General features: G+C 41.8%; 1 protein-coding gene across 1 annotated transcript in view; it reads right to left on the bottom strand.

Moving 5' to 3' along the window:
• Positions 1-23,767, bottom strand: part of LOC137384960 (protein piccolo-like) — a 631,016-nt gene that overhangs the window by 597,568 nt on the left and 9,681 nt on the right. The window contains exons 6-8 of the mRNA XM_068059672.1: positions 18,511-23,629; positions 17,623-18,132; positions 16,061-17,553 (exon numbers count right to left, since the gene is read on the bottom strand). Of these exons, the coding sequence (XP_067915773.1) occupies positions 16,061-17,553; positions 17,623-18,132; positions 18,511-23,629 (7,122 nt within the window). The remainder of the gene's footprint in view (positions 1-16,060; positions 17,554-17,622; positions 18,133-18,510; positions 23,630-23,767) is intronic.

The raw sequence follows: 23,767 nt of genomic DNA, 5'->3' as shown, positions 1-23,767 counted from the left end.
GGCCATTGGTCTACTCAAGATATAGTCCTTCACTATGCCCAGTGAGGGTCTCACATATCGTAGTGGTCTGCTGTGCACTGCACAACCTGGTGCAACAGTGTTGGGAGGTGTTGAACAATGAGGAATGCGAGGAGTGCGCTGCTCCCTCAGATGATGAGGATGCAGAGGGGGAAGCTGGCCAAGCATCACCCGATGAAGGACCCCAGGGACAACAGGAGAGATGCCATGAGAGATGTGCAAGGAAGGCTCGTGATGCCATTATACATTCGCGTTTCCTTTGCTCCGTAATGCCAGATGTTGATCAATAAAGACGGACCTTTATGCAACTCTATTGTCACCTTCCTTCCTTCAGGAAGCTTTTGCCCAGTGTCCAGGGACACAGAGCTCAGCTGACAAGCTCCAGGCTTGACTCCTTGCAGCATGATCCCTCGCCTCAAACCCCTTCACAGAGGCAGGGTTAAAATGAAGCACCAAAGGCCATAAATAAGAGGAAGGAGATCTTGTTCAGTAGAAAATAATGTTTATTATCCCTGGCACCAAATGTTAGCCTTTCTATTTATATTAGACATTCACCTGTTAATCCCCTGTGCTTCGAAGTGCACTTCTTTATTCTTTTGTGTGCACTCCTATGTGGTGCTCCCCCTGCACTGTCAGCTGAAATGGTGACCAAAACTGTACACAATACTCTAGGTGTGGTCTTGCCAATCCCTGTACAGATGTAGCAAGATTTCTTTACTTTGATATTCCATCCCTCTTGCAATAAAAGCTGACATTCCATTTGCCTTCCTAATTGCCACCAGCAAGTGGGAAGGACGTGGAAGAACAAAATTGCAAGGAAATTACAGAGGTGCAAAAAGTATAGGGTAGTTGTAACGGGGGACTTTAATTATCCAAACATAGACTGAGATAACAGTAGTGTGAGGGGCAGTGAGGATCAAGAGTTCCTAGAGTGTGTTCAGGAGAATTTTCGACAGCAGCATGTTTCTAGTCCAATGAGAAAGGAGGCACTGCTAGACCTGGTTCTTGGGAATGAGGTGGGCCAAGTGGATCAAGTATCAGTAGGACAGCATTTAGGGGATAGTGATCATTGTATCATAAGGTTTAGGCTGACTATGGAAAAGGGCAAAGAGCAATCGGGGTAAGAATAATTAACTGAGGGAAGGCCAACTTCAATGGGGTAAGAACGGAGCTACGGCGAATAAATTGGAGTCAAAAGCTGGCAGGAAAACCATTACATGATCAATGGGCTACCTTCAAAGAAGAGATAGTTTAGGCACAGTCAACGTATGTTCCCTCGAAGGGGAAAAGTAGGGCAAACAAATCCAGAGCTCCCTGGATGACAAAAGAGGTAGAGAGTAAGATAAAGAAGAAAAACTGCTGATGACAGATGCCAGGTAGAAAATACTATTGAGAAGCAGGCTGAATATAGAAGGTCCAGAAGGGAAGTGAAAAAGCAAATAAGAGAAGCAAAGAGAGAGCAAGAAAAGAGACTGGCAGCTTATAGAGTCATAGAGTTATACAGCACAGAAGCAAGCCCTTCGGCCCACCATGTCCATACTGGCCATCAAGCCTATCTATCCTAATCCCATTTTCCAGCACTTGAACCGTAGCCTTGTATGCTATGGCATTTCAAGTGCTCATCTAAATACTTCTTAAATGTTGTGAGGGTTCCTGTCTCTACTACCTCTTCAGGTAGTGTATTCTAGATCCCAATCACCCTCTGAGTGAAAAATATTTTCCTCAAATCCCCTCTAAAGCTCCTGCTCATTACCTTAAATCTATGCCCCCTTGTTCTTGACCCCTCCGCTAAGGGAAAAGGTTTCTTCCCATCTACCCTATCTATGCCCCTCATAATTTTGTATACGTCAATCAGGTCCCCACTCATCCTTCTCTGCTCTAAGGAAAATAACCCTAGCCTATCCAGTCTCTCTTCATAAGTGAAATGCTCCAGCCCAGGCAATATCCTGGTGAATCTCCTCTGCACCCTCTCTAGTGCAATCCTTCCTATAGTGTGGTCCCCAGAACAGTACACAGTACTCCAGCTGTGGCCTAACTAGCATTTTATACAGCTCCATCATAACCTCCCTGCTCTTATATTCTACGCCTCGGCAAAAAAAGGCAAGTATCCCATATGCCTCCCTAACTACCTTAGCTACCTGTGTTGCTGCCTTCAGTGATCTATGGACAAATACACTAAGATCCCTCTGACCCTCTGTACTTCCTATGGTCCTACCATCCATTGTATATTCCCTTGCCTTGTTAGTCCTCCCAAAATGCACCACCTCATACCTATCAGAATTAAATTCCAAGCTAACATTAAAAGGAATCTCAAAGTTTTCTATAGGCATATAAATAGTAAAAGGGTGGTAAAAGGAGGACTGGGGCTGATTAGGGACTAGAAAGGGAATTTACACATGGAGGTAGAGGGCATAGCTGAGGTATTAAATGAATACTTTGCATCTGTCTTTACCAAGGATGAAGATGCAACCCAGGCAATGTTGAAAGAGGAGGTAAGTCAGACACTAGAGGGGTTTAAAATTGATAAAGAGGAAGTATTAGATAGGCTGTCTGTACTTAAAGTGAATAAAACACCAGGACCGGATGAAATGCAACCAAGGATACTGAGGGAAGTGAGGGTGGAAACGCAAAGGCACTGCTCATAATATTTCAGTCTTCCTTAGACTCGGGGGTGGTGCCAGAATACTGGAGAATTACAAACGTTACACCCTTGATCAAAAAGGATGTAAAGCTAAGCCCAGCAAATACAGGCCAGTCAGTGTAATGTTGGTGGTGGGAAAACTGCTAGAAAAAATAATTTGGGACAAAATCAATAGTCACATGGACAAATGCGAGTGAATTAAGGAAAGCCAGCATGGATTTCTTAAGGAAAAATCATGTTTAACTAACTTGCTGGAGATTTTTGAGGAGGTAACAGAGAGGGTTGATGAGGGCAATGCTGTTGATCTGGTGTACATGGACTTTCAAAAGGCATTTAATACAGTGCCACACAACAGACTTGAGAGCAAACTTGTAGCTCATGGAATAAAAGGAACGGTAGCAACACGTATACGAAATTGGCTGAGTGACTGGAAACAAAGAGTAGTGGTTAATGGATGTTTTTCGGGCTGGAGGAAGGTTTGTAGTGGAGTTCCCCAGGGTTCAGTGTTGGGATCCTTGCTTTTCCTGATATATATTATTGACCTAGACCTTGGTGTACAGGGCATAATTTCAAAGTTTGCAGAGGAGATGAAACTTGGAAGCATTGTGAACTGTGAGGAGGATAGTTTAGAACTTCAAAAGGACAAAGACAAGTTGGTGGAATGGGCAGACAGGTGGCAGATGAAGTTCAATGCAGAGAAATATGAAGTGATTCATTTTGGTAGGAAGAACATGGAGAAATAATACAAAATAAAGGGTACAATTCTAAAGGGTGTGCAGGAGCAGAGGGACCTAGGTGTATATGTGCATAAGTCATTGAAGGTGGCAGGACTCTCACAAAAAGCAGGGACTGCAAATGGATTTCAAGAAGACAGCAACTCCCTGTGTTTCTCTCTCCCTCTCACACAAAGACAGTGACCCACGAAAGAAACTAAGCGTCAAGACGGAAAACCATTGAAATAAATTTGAAAGTGTGCACTGGGCCCCAATGAGACGGCAAGATTTAACTGCAATCAAAGACTTTACATCAAACTCAAAAGACAGTAAATGAACTCCAGCTATTGCTTCAAACCTTTCCCCTTGATTCTTTCTCCTTTTCTGTCTCTATCTACGTTGTGTTTAACGCGTATGCATGCTAGCATGGTCCCGTCGCGTATTTTTAACCGAATTAGAGTTTTAAGGGGAATAAACTTACACCTTTTTTTAAAATCTAAGAAAACCTGTCTGGTTGATTTATTTGCTATTACAATTGGAGTGCAGTGAACAAGGATTCACTGAGGGGAAGCCAAAAACACATTGTTTTTAAAATTAAATTCTGTTCTGGCCAAACGAGGAATGACTTGTTTAAAGAGATCAGCTGTGGCTGGAAAACATTTGCATACTAAGAGACAGTGCCTGGAGACAATAGAACAGCTCTCAGATCCAATTAACCCAAATGGATTTTGATCACCAGACATTGAATGTGTAAGAAAGCCAGCATGCCAGGGTGTCTGCTAAGACAGAGAATTCACAAACACAGGAGTTTGTTAAAACAACTAGTCACATGAGTAACCTGTTGGCCAAGGTTTTGTTTGAACAGCTCACAGCACAGTTAGGTGAGATTGCAACTGAACTTGAAAGAAGAGAATCTCTCTCCTGGCTAGCTCTTTCTCTCTCTCTCACGAATTTCCGGACCCACAGAACTCACTTAAACCTCAAGAGAGAAAAAACTCCTACATCAAAACAAGTTTTAAAGCGTGCACCAGGCCCCAACGAAATGGCAAGACTTACCGGCAATCAAAGACTCTACATCAAACTCAGAGGACCGTAAATAAACCCCAGCTATTGCTTCAAACTTTTTCCCTTTATTTTTTTCTATTTTTCTGTCTCTATCTGTGTGTGTTTATCGCGTATGCATGGTAGTGTGGTCACATTGTGTATTCGTAGTCGTTAACTGAATTAGAGTTTAAGGTTAATAAACTTTCACTTTTCTTGTTTAAATATAAGAAAACCTGTCTGGTTGACTTCTTTGCCTTACAGTTGGAGAGCAGTGAACAAGGATTCACTGAGGTGAAGTTAAAAACACGGTGTTTTAAAATTAACCTCTGTTACGGTTAAACCAGGCGAAAGCTGAGAGGGAACCCCTAGACCCCTTTCTCACCTGGTCGTAACAATTGATATAAGTTCCTCCCTCCCGTTTGGCTCTTGATTTTCCACTATTCTTGGAATGCTTTTTGTGTCTTCTATTTGTTCAAAGCCTCTGCCATTTCCTTGTTTCCCTTTATTAATTCCCCAGTCTCACTCTCTAAGGGACCAACGCTCACTTTAGTACTCTTTTACTTTTTATATCTTTGTAGAAACATTTCTTGTCTGTTTTTATATTTCTTTCTAGTTTTCTCTCATGCTCCAGTTTCTCCCTTTTTTGTAAAGTCATCCTTTGATGGTTTTGAAAATTTTCACTAATCTTCACAGCATTGTTGCTTTTTCTTTCAATTTGATACCACCCTTAACTTCATTAATTATCCACACATGGTGCATCCTTCTAGTAGAGTCATTTTTCCTCAATGGAATATATCTTTGTTGAAAGTTATGAAATATCTCCTTAAATGTCTGCCACTGTTTCTCTATCATCTTACCTCCTGTTTCTACTAGTTTACCATCTCTCACTTCCAGCAACTTGCAGAGCAAAATATCATCAACATTAAACAGGGAAGGACAAGTCGAATCAACAGTGAGAAGGCACTGTTCCCTGTTCTGCCACAGGAAATTTTTGGGCCATAGCTTTTTTGGCTGCAAATTTTTGTGGAAGACAGCAGAACCAGTTTCACCTTAAAATGAAAATAACTTTAGTTGTGGCAGCTGATCTACATTCTGCTCACATCATCACTGTCTATAAAAATAATTACTGACAAAACTCAACTCAGTTGATAAGCTGCACAGTTCGATTACCCTTACCACTCTTCGGGCATTTCCAAAATGCCTGGTCATCACAACAAATGAAAAATACATTAGCGGCTGGGACATGCAAACAGTTTGAATGTGCTTTATCAAGTGGAAAGAGGAAAAATAATTTGTTTGGACACTATTTCCCTCTCCAGTCTTTTTATATTGAATAAAACAGTCTTTCAATGTCATCATTCTTTATAAATGAACGAATATGTCAGAGCTTCACTCAGTAAGCTTACATGACAAAGGTTGTAATCTCTGGGTTTCTTCTGGTGCCACGGGCTAGTGATTATATGAATAGGAGGTTAGAGCAGATGAATGCAAGGTTGGGGAGATGGGGCAGGAGGGAGGGCTTTAGATTCTTGGATCACTGGGCCTGTTTCTGGTGAAAGTGGGATCTGTATAAGATGGACGGGTTGCACCGAACTAGAATGGGACCGGCATCCTTGCTGGGAGGTTTGCTAGTGCTGTTGGGGTGGGGGGGGGTTTAAACTAATTTGGCAGGGGGATGGGATACACAGTGGAAGCACAATAGGGGTGATATTCAATCAAATATAAATGTGAAGCTAAGTCAGTCGGGAGGACAGAGTAAATGTAGCCCTATTGAGGCTCAAACAAATAATGCAAGGCTGGATTGTATCTATTTTAATGCAAGGAGTCTTACTAGCAAGGCAGGAATTGAGGGCGTTGATTAACACATGGGAATATGATATTATTGCTATCACTGAGACATGGTTGAGGGAAGGGGGCAGGACTGGCAGCTTAATATCCCAAGGTATAGAATCTTCAGACGTGATAGGGGAGGTGGTAAAAGAGGAGGTGGTATTGCACTGTTGATTAAAGAGACAATTACTGCAGTAAGGAAGGATGATATCTTAGGAGGTTCCTCTAATGAGGCCATATGGGTAGAACTTAAAAACAAAAAGGGGGCAATCACTTGGCTGGGAGTGTACTACAGGCCTCCAAACAGTCAGGGAGAGATAGAGGAGCAGATATGTAGGTAATAATAGTAGGGGATTTCAACTTCCCGTATGGAAGAGAGGATAGTATTAGTGCAAAAAGCTTAAAGGGAGCGGAATTCTTCAAGTGCATTCAGGAGAGCTTTTTGAGCCAGCACGTAAAGGGTCCGACAAGGGAAGGGGCAGTACTGGACTTAATCCTAGGGAATGAAGCCGGACAAGTGGTAGAAGTGTCAGTGGGGGAGCATTTCAGGGATAGTGACCAGAACTATAAGATTTAAGGTTGTTAAGGAAAAGGACGTAGAGGGATCGGAAATAAGAGTACTGAATTGGGGTAAGGCAGATTTCAGTATGATAAAACAGGATCTGGTCAAAGTGAACTGGCAGCAGCTTCTTATAGGAAAGTCTACATCAGACCAGTGGGAGTCATTTAGAAGGGAAATTGTGAGGGTTCAGGTGCAGCATGTTCCAGTAAAGGTGAAGAGTAGGACCAACAGCTCAAGGGAACCCTGGATGTTAAGGGATATAGAGGATTGGATAAGGAAAACAAAGGAGGCGTATGGCAGATTCAGAGCGCTGAAAACAGCCGAGACCCTAGAGGAGTATAGAAAGTGTAGGGGAGTACTTAAAAAAGTAATTAGGAGAGCGAAGAGGGGGTATGAAAAAACACTGGCAGACAAGATAAAGGAAAATCCCAAGGTGTTCTATAAGTATGTTAGGGGCAAGAGGATAACCAGGGAAAAAGTGGGGCCCATTAGGGATCGAAGAGGCAATCTGTGTGTGGAGCCGGAGGACATAGGTGAGGTTTTGAACGATTACTTTTCATCTGTGTTCACTACGGAGAGGGACGATGTAGGTGTAATGATCAGAGAGGGGGATTGTGATATACTTGATCAAATTAGCATTGAAAAGGAGGAAGTATTAGCTGTATTAGCGGGCTTAAAGGTGGATAAATCCCCAGCCCCAGATGAGATGTATCCCAGGCTGCTATGTGAGGCAAGGGAGGAGCTAGCGGGGGGCTTTGACACAAATTTTTAGATCCTCTCTGGCCACAGGAGAGGTACCAGAGGACTGGATGACAGTGAATGTGGTCCCATTATTCAAGAAGGTAGCAGGGATAAACCAGGTAATTACAGGCCGGTGAGTCTAACATCAGTGGTAGGGAAATTATCGGAAAAAATTCTGAGAGACAGGATTAATCTCCACTTGGAGAGGCAGGGATTAATCGGGGATAGTCAGCATGGCTTTGTCAGGGGGAGATCATGTCTAACAAATTTGATTGAATTTTTCGAGGAGGTGTCTAGAGGTGTAGATGAGTGTAAAGCAGTTGATGTCATCTACATGGACTTCAGTAAGGCTTTTGATAAGGTCCCACATGGGAGATTGGTTAAGAAAGTAAAAGCCCATGGGATCCAGGGTAATTTGGCAAATTACATTCAAAATTGGCTTAGTGGAAGGAGGCAGAGGGTGATTTGTCGAGGGTTGTTTTTGTGAATGGAGGCCTGTGACCAGTGGTGTACCACAGGGATCAGTGCTGGGACCCTTACTGTTTGTAGTGTACATTAATGATTTAGATGTGAATATAGGAGGTATGATCAGTAAGTTCGCAGACGACACAAAAATTGGTGGTGCCGTAAATAGTGAGGAGGAAAGCCTTAGACTACAGGACAATATAGATGGGCTGGTAAGATGGACGGAGCAGTGACAAATGGAATTTAATCCTGAGCAGGGTGAGGTGATGCACTTTGGGAGGTCTAACAAGGCAATGGAATATATAATGGATGGTAGGACCCTAAGGAGTACAGAGGGTCAGAGGGACCTTGGGGTGCTTGTCCATAGATCACTGAAGGCAGCAGCACAGGTAGATAAGGTGGTTTGGAAGGCATACGGGATACTTGCCTTCATTAGCTGAGGCATAGAATATAAGAGCAGGGAGGTTATGATGGAGCTGCATAAAATGCTAGTTAGGCCACAGCTGGAGTACTGTGTACAGTTCTGGTCACCACACTATAGGAAGGATATGATTGCACTGGAGAGGGTGCAGAGGAGATTCACCAGGATGTTGCCTGGGCTGGAGCATTTCAGTTATGAAGACAGACTGGATATGCTGGGGCTGTTTTCCTTGGAGCAGAGAAGCCTGAGTGGGGACATGATTGAGGTATACAAAATTATGAGGGGCATTGATAGGACAGATAGGAAGAAACTTTTTCCCTTAGCGGAGAGGTCAATAACTAGGGGGCATAGATTTAAGGTAAGGGGCAGGAGGTTTAGAGGGGAGTTGAGCAAGAATATTTTCACCTAGAGGGTGGTTGGAATCTGGAACACACTGCCTGAAGGAGTGGTAGAGGCACGGCATTCAAGAAGTATTTAGATGAGCACTTGGAACGCCTTGGCATACAAGGCTAAGGGCCAAGTGCGGGGAAATGGGATTAGTTAGGACGGGTGCTTGATGGTCGGCACAGGTGCGCTGGGCCGAAGGGCCTGTATCTGTGCTGTGTAACTCTATGACTCAATGTCAAGCTTTGGGTGCACTCCACCTCAATAAAAGCCAAAGCTGCATCTCTGAATGGGTGAAGTCACGTGATAATCTAGCAGAAAATCATTACAGTGAATTATATGAATTCAAAATTGAGATTTTGTTTGTTGGTTAACATATACTGAGCCTGTGACAACGCACTGGTCACATTAAGGGCAGCACAGTGGCGCAGTGGTTAGCACCGCAGCCTCACAGCTCCAGCAACCCGGGTTCAATTCTGGGTACTGCCCGTGTGGAGTTTGCAAGTTCTCCCTGTGACTGCGTGGGTTTCTGCCGGGTGCTCCGGTTTCCTCCACATCCAAAAACTTGCAGGTTGATAGGTAAATTGGCCATTATAAATTGCCCCTAGTATAGGTAAGTGGTAGGGGAATTGAGAGAAGGTGGGGATGTGGTAGGAATATGGGATTAATGCAAGATTAGTATAAATGGGTGGTTGATGGTCGGCACAGACTCGGTGGGTCGAAGGGCCTGTTTCAGTGCTGTATTTCTAAATAAAGTACATCGATTGAGCACTGATTTAATTCCTGTTAAACTTTTTCCCTTGCTATATACTTCGTATATGGTGAGTAATATTTTTCAAAAGATTGTCAGTTTCAATTTACAAATTATTTTGCCTTGTGTGATTTTGAAAGCAAAAATTTGAGAAATGTGTTTTGAGTTCACTCAAGTAGTTACCTTACGAACATGTGGAATCCAATTTTAACCCAACCTGCTTGGCATGAAAGTGGTAGAAGAGCTGTTTAAAATTGTGAAAATCAACTTACTGCCCCATTCCTGCTGATTGCTATTTTTATTATGGAGCTGACTTGGGTCGCTAACGCACCCATCATAAAGAGGCAGGTGCCTCGTAAATAAATCCAAATAGGGAACGAATGATCTCAATTGGATTCCAACATGATTTTAACTGGGTTGGTGAGAAGCCCCACAAGCAGCAAATCTGCTGGATCAAACCAAATGGGTATTTGTGGCAACTCGATAGTTTCGTGATCATCATTAATAAGACTAGCATTTTACTCCACATTTATTAATTAATTGAATTTAAATTCCCACAGCTGCTATGGTGGAATTTGAATTCATTTTCTCCAGGGCCCTCGTCAAGGCTTCCAGATAACTCATCCAGTAACAAAGCACCATCCCTTAGTCCTAGTGAAAGGCTGCTATTGCTCATGTGGATGCCTGTAGCCAGTGACTTCTGGGAGCTCAAGCCTGGGAGAGGCCAGCTCCAGACAGCAGCTCTCCACAGAATGTAATTCTGTGATCCACATGTGTGTGTGTGTGTGTGAGACGGGGACGGGGAGGGAAGGTCATTGAAGTACGTTCATGAGGAATCTCAAGGAACTAGAGCAGGAGGGTAATATCTTAACACAGGCATTAAATCACTTCCTACAGTTTTTCAATGGAAAATACCATTTCTTACCTTCCAATAGGAATGTAAATCGCTTAAGACGATCAAACATCACTGTCACATTTCAGGATTTTTGCTAATCATTTCTCGAGGAATGAATTGTGTGACTGAATTATGCTGAAGGGTTGTGCCTGAGTTTGCACAAGTTTAAAATGACCAGAGGCTGCAGTCATTAAATGTGAGAGGCCAAATGGGCCAGTTTGTAGAAGTCACAAATGATATCAGGCCCCGTAGCTAGAACAACCCGAATTCATTAAGAAACTTGTAGGAAAAAGTCCTTCTTCAAATTCACATCTCAATGTGGAAGGACAGGGAACTAGTTTCATTGACAGGTTTACTGGCAGGTCACTAGCAGGAGGAAGCCAAGGGAAATCAAGTTTTGAACAAGAGTTTATGGCACACAGTCCTAGACCTGTTGTAAAGCTGAACAGATGCAGCAGGTCAGTTTTCTAAGTAGTCTGAAAGAATGGTAATGTCAAAATAACAAAGTTAGCCCACGGAAGGGATAAGGTGTGTGGTTTATTACTTTTTATGTTTCCGAAGAGAGAAGTGAGATTGAGCAAAGTAATTATCATTTGCTTTGACTCTTTTACTTTGTATGTTCACTTGCTGCCTGTGAAATAATGTGGTTTATTGATTTGGATCTGGCCTTGAATCATCAAGTATTCCAGTCAGTTTTTGAAAAGATTGGACAATTACATGTGAGGGCATGTGCGAAAGACACAATATCTGGTTCAGATCACAAAGTGGCCCCTATGATTGTATTCCTGGGTTATTCCGAGTTGGATATGGGGCAGTATGGAGACACTCCAGAATAAAGTTGGAAATCTGCTATGGGAATGGCCAGCATCATTGTGCCTGAAAGAATATCAAAAGAAGATCCTAAACGTCTAACACGTCACCCAACTGTCATAATCATAAACTGAAATAGCAGGAAATGAGGCAACTGACCAGGCAAAGCTAATGCTGCCGGAGCAGATTTGGAAATATCAACCATATAGTATAAAAGCAGAGAGGATCCCCATAGTGGAGTGGGAATCCTTAGCCAGTGAAACTGAACTAAGATGGTGTCTGAAAACATGATACAATACTGTCCAGGGGATGAAAATATTACTGGATCATTGGTTTGAAGGTAAATATGCACAATCCCTTTGACTAAAACTCCCCTTTAAAGAATTCTAACACACATGACTTGTGAATGGTAGTAAAGACTGAACTCCACTGCAGCTGAATGTTTAGCCTGGTTTAGTTGCAGCAAGATGGAAGATAAAATGTTCATGAATACTTCATTGAAGACTCTGAATTTTATAATCTCATTAGAGCAATTGGCACAGGGATGAAAAAGTGATGGGAGCAGGTCTCAGACAAATGTAGCAAGGACTCTTACTGCAGTTTTACGCTGCCTGTGTTTTGGATCTAGAGTGTTTTCATACATTAATGTTGTGGTCTTACTGTGGCCCAGAATATCTGATGAAATTTCCCAGCTTTTGCAATGGGATTGTACTCCTTCCCTACAAAACCCATGTTGAATGTGTGCAAAAGATGCTTCCTGTGCATTGGAGGCCTTCAAGGGGAATGGGTATTTTTGTCTGATCTTGCAACATTTACAATTTTTTAAAATTAATTTTGCTTTTATAATTTAAACAGAGATTTCAGGAATTTTTATTCCAATGAATTTGAACATTTTGGGAATTTTTATTTATTCATCATGATAAGTTTGGCTTTAAACTAAGGTACTGAAAAGCAGAGAGTAAATAAGTAACTTACATGATTTCAGCAGAACAGAAACAGATGAGAAAAGGGGGCTGATGAAAGGGAGTTCTTTCATAACGAACATACGAACATATGAATTAGGAGCAGGAGTAGGCCACTCAGCCCTTCGAGCCTGCTCCGCCATTCAATAAGGTCATGGCTGAACTGTACTCCACATTTCCACCTACCTCTGATAATCTTTCACCCCCTTGCTTACCAAGAATCTATCTTCCTCTGCCTTAAAAATATTCAAAGACTCTGCTTCTACTGCCTTTTCAGGAAGAGAATTCCAAAGACTCACGACCCTCTGAGAGAAAAAAATTCTCCTCATCTCTGTCTTAAATGGAGGATCCCTTATTTTTAAACAGTGACCCCTAGTTCGAGATTCTCCCACAAGAGGAAACATTCTTTCCACATCCACCCTGTCAAGACCCCTCAAGATCTTATATGTTTCAATCAAGTCGCCTCTTACTCTTCTAAACTCCAGCAGATACAAGCTAATCTTTCCTTGTAAGACAGCCGCCCATTTCAGGTATTAGTCTAGTAAACCTTCTCTGTACTGCTTCCAACACATTTACATCCTTCCTTAAATAAGGAGACCAATACTGTACACGGTACTCCAGATGTGGTCTCACCAATGCCCTGTATAGCTGAAGCATAACCTTCCTACTTTTGTATTCAATTCCCACGCGATAAATTATAACATTCTATTAGCTTTCCTAATTACGTGCTGTACCTGCATACTAACCTTTTGCAATTCATGCATGAGGACACCCAGATCCTCTGCATCTCAGAGCTCTGCAATCTCTCACCATTTAGATAATATGCTTCTTTTTTATTCTTCCTGCCAAAGTGGACAATTTCCCACTTTCCCACATTATACTCCATTTGCCAGGTCTTTACCCACTCACTTATATCCCTCTATATCCCTTTGTAGCCTCCTTATGTCCTCTTCACAACTTACTTTCCTTCCTATCTTTGTGTCATCAGCAAATTTAGCGACCATACCTTTGGTCCCTTCATCCACGTCATTTATAAAAATTGTAAAATGTTGAGGCCCCAGCACTGATCCCTGTGGTACACCACTCATTACATCTTGCCAAGCAGAAAATGACCCATTTATGCCTCCTCTCTGTTTCCTGTTAGCTAGCCAATCTTCTATCCATGTCAATATGTTAACCCTTACACAATGAGCTTTTATTTTTTGCAATAACCTTTGATGCGGCATCTTATCAAATGCTTTCTGGAAATCGAAGTACAATACATCCATCGGTTCCCCTTTATCCACAACACATGTAACTCCCTCAAAGAACTCCAAGAAAAAACATGATTTCCCTTTCACAAAACCATGTTGACTTTGCCTGATTACCTTAAATTTTTCTAAGTGCCCTGCTATAACATCTTTAATGATAGTTTCTAACATTTTCCCTAAGACATATGTTAAGCTCACTGGCCTGGAGTTTCCTGCTTTCTGTCTCCCTCCCTTTTTGAATAAAGGAGTTACATTCGCTATTTTCCAAACTAATGGAACTTTCCCCGAATCTAGGGAATTTTGGAAAATTAAAACTAACTATCTCATTAGCCACTTCTTTTAAAACCCTAGGATGAAATCCATCAGGACCCGGGGAGTTGTCAGCCCGCAGCTCCAACAATTTGTTCAGTACCACTTCCCTGGTGATTGTAATTTTCTTGAGCTCCTCCCTCCCTGCCATTTTATGACTTACAGCTAATACTGGGATGTTACGTGTATCCTCAATAGTGAAGACCGAATGCAAAATACCTGTTCAGTTCATCTGCCATCTCCTTATTGTCCATTATTAATTCCCCAGACTCACTTTCTATAGGACCAACACTCACTTTGTTAACTTTTCTTTTTATAAATATCTATAGAAACTCTTACTATCTGTCTTTATATTTCTAGCTAGCTTTCTCTTGTACTATAATTTTACCTTCCTTATCAATCTTTTCGTCATTCTTTGCTTTTTTTTATATTCTGTCCAATCTTCTGACCTGCCACCCATCTTTGTGCAATTATAGGTTTTTTCTTTAAGTTTGATACTATCTTTAAATGTTTTATTTAACCACGGATGGCGGGTCCCACCATTGGAAGTTTTCTTTCTCGTGGAAATGCATCTATTCTATGTATTCTGAAATATCGCCTTAGATGTCTGCCACTGCATCTCTATTGACCTATCCCTTAAACTATTTTTCCAGTTCACTTTAGCTCGCTCTGCTTTCATGCCCTCATAATTGCCCTTACTTAAGTTTAAAATAGTAGTCTTGGACCCACTCTTCTCACCCTCAAACTGAATGTAAAATTCAATCATATTATGATCACTGCTACCTCAGGGTGCCTTAACTATGAGATCATTAATTAGTCCTATCTTGTTGCACAATCCCAGGTCCAGTATAGCCTGCTCTCTGGTTGGCTCCAGAACGTATTGTTCCAAGAAATTATCCCCAAAACATTCTATGCACTCCTCATCTAGGCTACGTCTACCCATCTGATTTTTCCGGTCTATATGTAGTTTAAAATCCCCCAGAATTATCGCTGTACCTTTCTGACAAGCTGCCATTATTTCTTCCTTTATACCCCGTTCTACAATGTGGCTTATGTTAGGTAGTCTGTACACCACTCCCACAAGTGACTTCTTGCCTTTATGATTTTTCATCTCTATCCAAAATGCTTCTACATCCTGGTCTCCTGAACTTAGGTCATCCCTCCCTATTGCACTAATACCATCATTCTAACAGCAACAACTTGCATTTATATAGTGCCTTTAATGTAGAAAAATGTCCCAAGATTCTTCACAGAACTGTAATCAGGTTAAAATCAACATTAAACTAAACAGTTTCCTTCACAACCAGCTTTCACGGAGCTCAGCAAAACCATAAAGCATAAACTGTAGAGTCCTGTGGTTAGCAACTAGGGGAGGTAAAATAGAATAGAATTGGTTAGTTTGTGATTGAAGTGATGCTAGAAGGCAGCATGCCAGGGAGATGAGCAGACACTGAAGTAGCACTGGCTGCATCTGGCATTATGTCATCCAGCAGACTTCCAGGCCTTGACACACCAACCTATTAACGGTAGAGTATAGGCTCCAGATCAGCTCACTGGCTGCAAGGGTTTTCACTGTCTGCTGCAAGGACACCAGTGTCAAAGCTGCAACATTGGAAAGGTGCTTCAGTGTTATCTTCTATGCCTCAGGCTTATTGCAGGCATTCTGCACTGCTGGCCTATGGATCAGATATCCTGATTTACCAAAAAGAGATAATCTTTCTCAGTCTTGCCTCATACAGCATACGTGCACTTTGCTCGGCATGAAAGGTAGGTTGAGTCTGTCCTGCTGCATTGATTTCCCCCAGAGTTAGTATCATTCCGCTGTATCATTTCCTCCATTTACTTTTCAGCCTTGGCAAAGCTTTCCAACCATTTAAAATGGCTTTTGCACTTTTCTAACAGGTGTAAAATGTTTTGCCTCCTGTGTCAGCACTTACACTTAAGTGGCTTTTTCCCTTGAAATTTCACCTATATTGTGATTTTCCAGTCCCCCATTAAACCGGACCCTGCACAAATCCAAAGGTGCACTGCAAATTGTGAGTAATTGAGGAAACAAACTGAGTTCGGAAAATTGCATGTTGTCAGTGCACTATACTTCTGGGTATATTTGCACTAGAAGTTAGCTATACTGGACTGAATTATTAGCAGTGTTACAAGGTGCTATTGTTATAGTTGACTGAAGTATCCCAAACAGATTCACCACAAACTATTTGTTTAAAAATAACTAATGGCAATCAGAAACAATTAAGTAGCAAAATTCTTACCGAGTAGCTGTCGCTATACTGGAAATGCAACCTAGAGCTTTCTTCTGCTGTAGGACTCAGTGGTTTTGGATCAGACATGGATCGCTGTATCACCTTGATGGTCCGAGGACTTAATGGTTGATTCTTTGGTAGTTCAGGAGTCATTAGTTTCTGTGAGCTTTTGTCAACTGAAGGGGATTTCTCATAGGGCACAAGCACTGCCTCCAATTCTTTATTTGGAGACATTGGTGAGATTGGTGAGTACAATACCTTTGGCGATTTGGGCGGGGAGGGAGCAACTTGGAAGGAGGAATCTGCTCGAAGGTGATTTGAATAACCTATTTCTAATGGTGTTGGACGCTTTTTATCAGTTTCTTGTGGGGATACGGCTGGAATTACCTTATGGCTCAGGTACTGCGGGCTTTGCCCGTCTGAGTCTGTTTCTGTCTGGCAACCTAAGCTTTCGCCTTTATACGTTTTCTCTGGAGCTGAAATGTGCTTTACAATTTCTATCTTAGACTCAATTTGAGCCCTTATTGAAGGTGTCCTTATAATTCCCTCAGGTTCCGTTTGAACAGAAATCTCAGCTACAGTCTGCATAGCAATATTAGAGAGTTTTGCAAAATGTGGACGCTTTGTTTTATCTATCTCTGTTCCACCATCAGTATACTTCCCCACACGAGACTTTCGCCTTCGGGTGGGTATGTCCCAGTCCTCTTGATTATCTTCATCATCAGTCTGAACACTGCTATCCACACTCTTCTTAGCTCTTCTTCTTCTACTCGTGTAGCATCTTTCTGTCCCTTCCTCATCATCAGTCTGGACTCCGCTGTCAACTATCTTTTTGTATGATCTTGGCTCTTGCATATTTCCATCAAGATCATCACTGTACTGACCACGCAACCTTGGCATGGAGCTCCTCTTCCTCAGTGGTCTTCCCTCTCTAACATCAATATCTTTCAAAGACATTTCTGATACTGAGCTCAGCATGCAAGGCTGGGGCATGTGCTGAGGAATGCCGTCTGACTGAGCAGTATACCATGGCTGTGGTATATCATGCCCCATCATGACTGAAGCTGTTGTACTAGCATCTTGAGCATGCCAGAACTGACCATTCTCTGCTGTTGTGTACTGGGATTCTATCATTGCTTGCTCTGTTCTTGTCTGAGTTGTGGCTGTACCAGAAGGGTCATATGTGTACTGATATATCTGGCGAATCTTTTGCTCCTCGAGCTGTTGTTGTAGTTGCTGCTGCAGCTGCTGAATTTGCTCAAGTTGCATCTGTTGCTGTGCTATTGTTTCTTGTTGTATCATAAACTGTGCTTGCCGCTCTTCTTCTTGCTGGTACAGGAGTTGTTGCTTCATTGTTTGGAGCTCCTGAAGTTCTCGCTGAACGATAAGCTTTTCTTGCTCTCGGAATATCTGGATCTCATGCCGTTCACGCTCCAGCTCTTCAGCTAAACGTATCTGTTTCATCTTCTCAAACTCTAGCATTTCCCTTTCCATCAACAAATGTTTGTTTTCTTCAGATACAGGTGAAGCAACAGGTGAGAGTTTAGGAACCACTGAAGGGTCAATGCCATGTTTTTGCACGTAATCAGTTTCAGGGGGCATAAAACTGACATCCGTTGATGTATCTGGATATGTTGCTGCAATTGTTGTTAGGTTAGGCAGAAGCCCAGATGTATCTAAACCGAGAGAAATCCCAGCATCCATCTCTCTTCCTATGTCTGCCGTTGTCAAGAAACTGGAAGATTTGGGCATTGATTGAATATGCTGTAATGCTGGTAATGAAGGCATAGTATCATTGCTATGGAGACTAAGGGAAGTGCTGAATATTGAACCTGGCTGGGTAGTAATCGCAAAAGTGGATGGGATTGGAGTTGCCACAGAAGAATAAACAACACCACCAGAAGAACGTAAAACACTTGGCATGCCATAGTGACTTCCTATAGTTGGTGTTATTCTTGCTTGAGAATACTGTGGCGTGCCAGTGGCTGCAATCACTTGACATGTCTCTGGATAACTCAGTGTTCCCTTGCTGAGATGATCTTGAGGCTGAGTACAAACTGCAGAAAAGTCCATTAATTCACCTGTAATTATAGCGTCAGAAATAGAGCTCATTCCTAGATAATCAAATTGATTTGTGGGGATAATCATTGCCATTTCATCCAGATGATTAAAGCAAAGACTGCATGCAATTCTTCATTATAATTATAGTTGCAATTTCATGTGAAACAAAAACAATGCTGAAAAATCATGCAGGCGCATGCAACCAACTGTGTGCAAAAATAACCAAAAGATCAACCAAAAATTAAATTGCATTCCATTTTCACATGCTTAGGGTTCTGTACCAAATGAAAAATTAAGAATTAGAAATGATGCAAAAGAAAAAGATTAGCCCAAGACGAGTTGAGGGAAACCATGCAGTCTTAATTTTAAGGAAAGATCTGTTGCTGTATCATACTGACCTGTAGTCAGTTTTCCTGATGTAAGATCTACTGCTGCATCTGTAGCACTACTACAATAGTCAAAGCTATGCTTGCTTTTATATAGAAACAGACCAGCTTCAGCCAGGTTTGTATCAGACATGGAAGGCTTCATGCTCCCAAATCCTCGGTAACCATGCGATCCACTACGGCCATATTGATAGTGGTCATCTCTGTACCCATAACGATCTTCAGGTAGGGTGGAAGCAGGTTGCTGTGTCAAAGATGAACAACTGCGACCAAATGGAAACTTGTAAACCATATCGCAGCAAACATTCCGTCTTCCTGCAGTAAGATCTACAGGCTTGTCTTCCTCCTCTACAATTGTCGTAACAATTCCAGATGTTAATCCATCCATTGTCACCATCATTCGATGGGGCTTTGTGGTGCTTAAATCAACTGCTTTAACCTCTGTAGATTCTGCATCTATCCATCCATTTGTTGTACTAATAGACGCTTTGGTCACTGGTTTTGTAATAGGCCAACCTGACATAGAAGCAACAGTGTTACAAGACAGGTTGATTGGAACTTCTACTGTACTTGTGGCAGGTGACTGACTATGAGCAACGCTGCATGCTGCTTCATCAATCTTGGTCGTTAGTTGAAGTGGTATAGACACGGCATGCCCAAGATCCACAGGTCTTTCAAAAGTGTTAGTAGTTGTAGTAAAAGTTGTAGTAGCTGAGCAGGTAACTACAGTCATACTTCCAGTAGACATCGCCAGTGTAGAAACTGGAATTTGTTCATCTGATCCTGTTGTACTTAGATTCACAATGGCAGGCTGAACTGCACTGATATGACATATGCTACCAGAATCAATCACTAAAGCATGCCTTCTTCCATCTGTAGAGAAAGTAGATAAATCCATACCATTATCTGTCATACCAGCATCTAAATTTGACAAAGTACGAAGATCAATTACATCACTTGTGAACAGTGCTGCATGTTCTAGTGTTCTCCCGTTTTCTTGAAATTGTGGTTGTTCAGAGTATTTTCTTTCAGGAGGTATGGTTATAGCAACACTAACTGTGTCTGTACTTGGTACTTTGTCATATATCATTGAAACTGGTGTCTGGGACACTTCAGTTGATATCCCATGTGCCACTGTTGATACAATACCTTGTGACAAACTCTGATAAAAATAAACTGTCTCTGTTTTTCCCTTTTCAACTATTTTCTGAGTTTCCAAAGATTTGGTAAAGTGAGCCAAGGAGATGGCAGATGGTAGACACGATGGACCATGCTGTATCGAAGGGGATACTGATGGCTGGGTGGAAGATGCTTGGCAGGTTACAGATTCTGTTGGAGTACCAGGTTCAGATGGCAAAGTGATTACAACATAAGTAGCTTGAGAATGCATAGTTAACTTTGGAGAAGATCTATTTGAATATGGGGACATAGGAGATGTAGGAGAGATCAGATTGAAATCTCCTGGTGAAGCCAAGTTCAAAGACAAAGTTGTAGCTGAGGTTGAAGATTTGTGTTGTAATTCACTTGGTCTATGCACAGTGATAGGAAGGTGAGCAAGTGAAGGTTTTGGTGGAATCTCAGGTCGTATTCCATCTGCTGATCTAGTGGTGAAAACCAACCCCGATGGAATTGAGGCTGGTTTTGGAGGGACAGGAGGTGGCATTGGATGAAATATTTTTCCATTTGCTGTTAAACTGCTCTGATCTAATGTATTGGATAAGCTAGTTACAACACTAGTGTGTGTAGGGGTTCCCATTCTATAGATTGGTACTTGAGCTGGGGATTTCTTCTTTGGGATGATAACTGGCTTTGGAAAAGTTGGAGGAGGTAAAGGAGGAGGAGGTGGTGGTGGAGGGAGTGGTGAATCCGGAGCAGACTGTAATGATGACTTTGTGAAGAATGAAACCATTTCAAAAGGAAGAGAAGGAGCCCAAGTAGAGGTCTGTGGTAGTTGTGAGGTAGTGCTGGCTACAGAAGTGGAAAGTGTTGGAGAGACAAAGGAAGTTGGTGCTGCACTTGAGGCAGCTGCAATTTTCTCTTTTCCTGGTACTGACATCGTGGAAGCCAATGTAACAACTGGTATTGGCTGTGATATCCTTGGGGATGCAGAAACAGCAACCCCCACTGAAGCTGGTGCCATAGACACTGAAGAGATGTCTTTATCAGAAATACCACCCACAGCAGATTGTTTATTCAAAATCTGTCTAGTTTCTGGCACTGAAGTCACTGTAGTGGAGGTGAGAATTACAGAACTGTCTGGATTAGGAGGCACATAAATAAGGGTATGATCTGACATGGCTGAGAGCCCAGATGGTCCAGTGGTTGAAATGGGATATACTTGAGAAATTCCTGCTGTTTCAGAAGTTAATGGATGCATGGTAGTCTTGACAGTAGATGTGGGTGGCTGTGTTGAAGTGTAATTTTCTTCACTTGTGGTTATACTAACGACAACAAAGTCTTTTGTCTCTAATTGACCAACTGGTACTGTGGAACAAATTGGAGAGCTGCTAGTTATACTAACAGTCGAGGCAATTGTGCTAACAGGAGTTGCAAATTCCATAGGTGCTACTGTTGTTGATACCATACTGCTGGTTGTAGTCCCTGGTTTGCTCTGTTTTACTGCTTTAGTGGTTTCATGTGACATCTCTCTGTTATCTACATAATATTGTTCTCCATATTCTGCTTCAATGTCCTCTTCCACAGTAAAGTGCTGTGTAATTTTGACATCAGGGATAGCATGCATCATACTACCTATTGATGCAATTTGCACTGGTACAGTACCAGAAAGTGGTATTGAGGTTAAAAGTTTCCCATGCACCTTAGTGGAAGCAGATGTAGATGTTAGTGAAGGGCTACCAGCGGCCTCTGATTGAGCAGACACAAGTGATTCAGGAGAACTCGGCTGAGTTGGACTGGTTCCAGGAGTCAGCAGTGCTTTTTGTCGCATCATGAGCTCTTCATAAGCAGCATCAGCATCTAACAACTGTTTTTCCATCTTTGTGGAAGATTCTGTGACATCTAATGGAAGTGTAACAAATGTTTCTTTACCACCAGTCACAGTGGAAGCCAATTCCTGATGATGAAGGTTTACAGATAAAGGTTGGGTGTAATAATACTGTTCATGATCACTGAGACCAGTGGTTTTCTTCATTATTTCTTCATAAATTTCATCTGGACTTCTTAATTCCTTTTCAGATTCGTGCAACAAACCAGTGCCAGTCTCCTGTCCTGTGTTAAGGAAACGGTTATCCGTTGTTCCATTGTAAGTATCTTCTACGAGAGATTCATAGATATAATCTTCTATTAACATGCCCCCGTATAAAGGCTCCTTTTCAAATACATCTTCAGGTTCTTTTTGATTCTGAATTAATCTTGCTTTCTGCATCATCTCTTCATACGCTTCTTCTGCACTTTTCAAAGACTTATGATTAACAGCATCGACTTCTTGCATAATGCTACCAGCTTTCTCATCTGTTGGAGAATATAATGACACAGATACAGGCAATTTGTAAACTTTCTGTACTTCTAGAATTTTTTCTGGATGTACTTCAAATCCTTCAGGCTCAGATTCAATGCTTGGTGAATATTCAGAACATGAAGACCGATGTAACTCCTCCATTTCTGCTGCTTGTCGTAACTCTTCTGTAGGTGAGGCATCTTCAATTGGTGAGAGATTACTTGGAGGGGTTTTTGGACGCTCACGTCTTCTCTGAGCTCTTAGCTCATCTTTATCTTTTTTTGATTTCTTTGTTGAACTCTTTCTTTGTTGCTGTTCTAATTCTCTCTGTTTCTCTTGCTCTCGCAAATGTTCTTCTTCCTCTCGCAATTCTTCTTCTTCAGACGAGTCTTCAATCGTAGGCAACAGGGGACCAGGTGATCTGTGTCTAGCCTTTCGTTGCTGTTTACTCTCTCCAAGCATCTTCTTGTGACTTGGACTACTGTCACTGTCTTCATCCAATGATGATACTGATGTAGGTGAAGTACCAGGTGTAAAACTAGATGTTGCATGCAGACTGGATGAGCCTTCACCTCTTGACCTATCTTCTGGTGAATCAGTTAAGCTCTCCATCTCTAGCTCTGGTTCTTCTTCATCGTACAATCCTTCCTTTTTGTTCTCAGAATCATCTTCTGTGTATTTATTTGAAATAGAACTGTTCAAATCGATTGTTTTAAAACGTCTAAGGCCTCCACCAGCTGAAACGGACAACTCTTCATTGTCTTGACTTTTAGTCTCTCTGTACTTAGACTCAGGACTTTCATCATACACTTCTACTTCATCATCGTCATCATCATCGTGCCATGAATGGCGCCTCCCTGAATCATCATCATGACTTGTGCTACTTTTTTTTGAAAGACGTTTGTGCTTAACAGTTGGTCCTTTGCTCTCTGGACGCCCTTTACCACTTATCTCTTTCAGCTGACTCCTGATATATTCATCCTCATCAGATCCTGATGCATCTTCTTCTGCACTCATCTCAATGATCTGTTTTCGAATAAAGTCTTCTTCATCACCAGATCCTTGGCTATCACTGCTTGATGACCCAACACTGATCTTCCTCTGCCTATGAGGACGGGGTGAGTGCTCACTTTCACTACTGTCTTCTACAGAATCATATCGTTGCCTCCTCGCTATTGCTTCATCCTGAGAATCACAGCTTTCTCTACAGGCTTTTCTAGCTAATGTATCTCCAAGAGCTTCATCCTCCAGAGCTTCCTCATCTTCTTCCTGAATGTCTTCTAGATCTTCTTCATCTGAGCTATAAGACTCTGGTGTAATTGATAAGGTTCTTGGTCTGTGTCGTTCCCTTTCATGGTCAGTGTAAAGTCCATAAGGATCTTTGTACTGGCCTGACTTTTCATTATTTAGTGTATTAGCCTGAGCTTCTAAGATTGAAAGAACTGTACTTTCCAACTTGGCAAGATCTGATGGGCTTGAAGGACTACTTTCCTGAGAAATGGTATCTTTCCTGACCGGTTCTCTAAGCAAATCTTTATCTTCACTTTGAAGAATAGTTGGAATTTCACCCAGTGAACTTGATATACCATCAGATGAATAGCCCGTATCACTCAAACCCTGGGGACTTCTCTGCTGTTGAAGTGCTGAAGAATCTGACTTTTCTTCCTCTTTTTCCTGTTTAAGAAAAATAGTATTTTATTGACTGTAATGCAATTATTGATCATATATATTTACAACTTCAACAATTACAACTGATTTCTTAAAGTCAGTAAGTAACCCTGTCATAACCACAACAGAACCAAATAAAAGGAT

This window comes from Heterodontus francisci, chromosome 27 (genome assembly GCF_036365525.1).
Source record: "Heterodontus francisci isolate sHetFra1 chromosome 27, sHetFra1.hap1, whole genome shotgun sequence".
In the NCBI taxonomy this organism is placed as follows: domain Eukaryota; kingdom Metazoa; phylum Chordata; class Chondrichthyes; order Heterodontiformes; family Heterodontidae; genus Heterodontus; species Heterodontus francisci.
The sequence above is the reverse complement of the archived record's forward strand: the minus strand, read 5'-3'. Positions and strand labels throughout refer to the sequence as shown.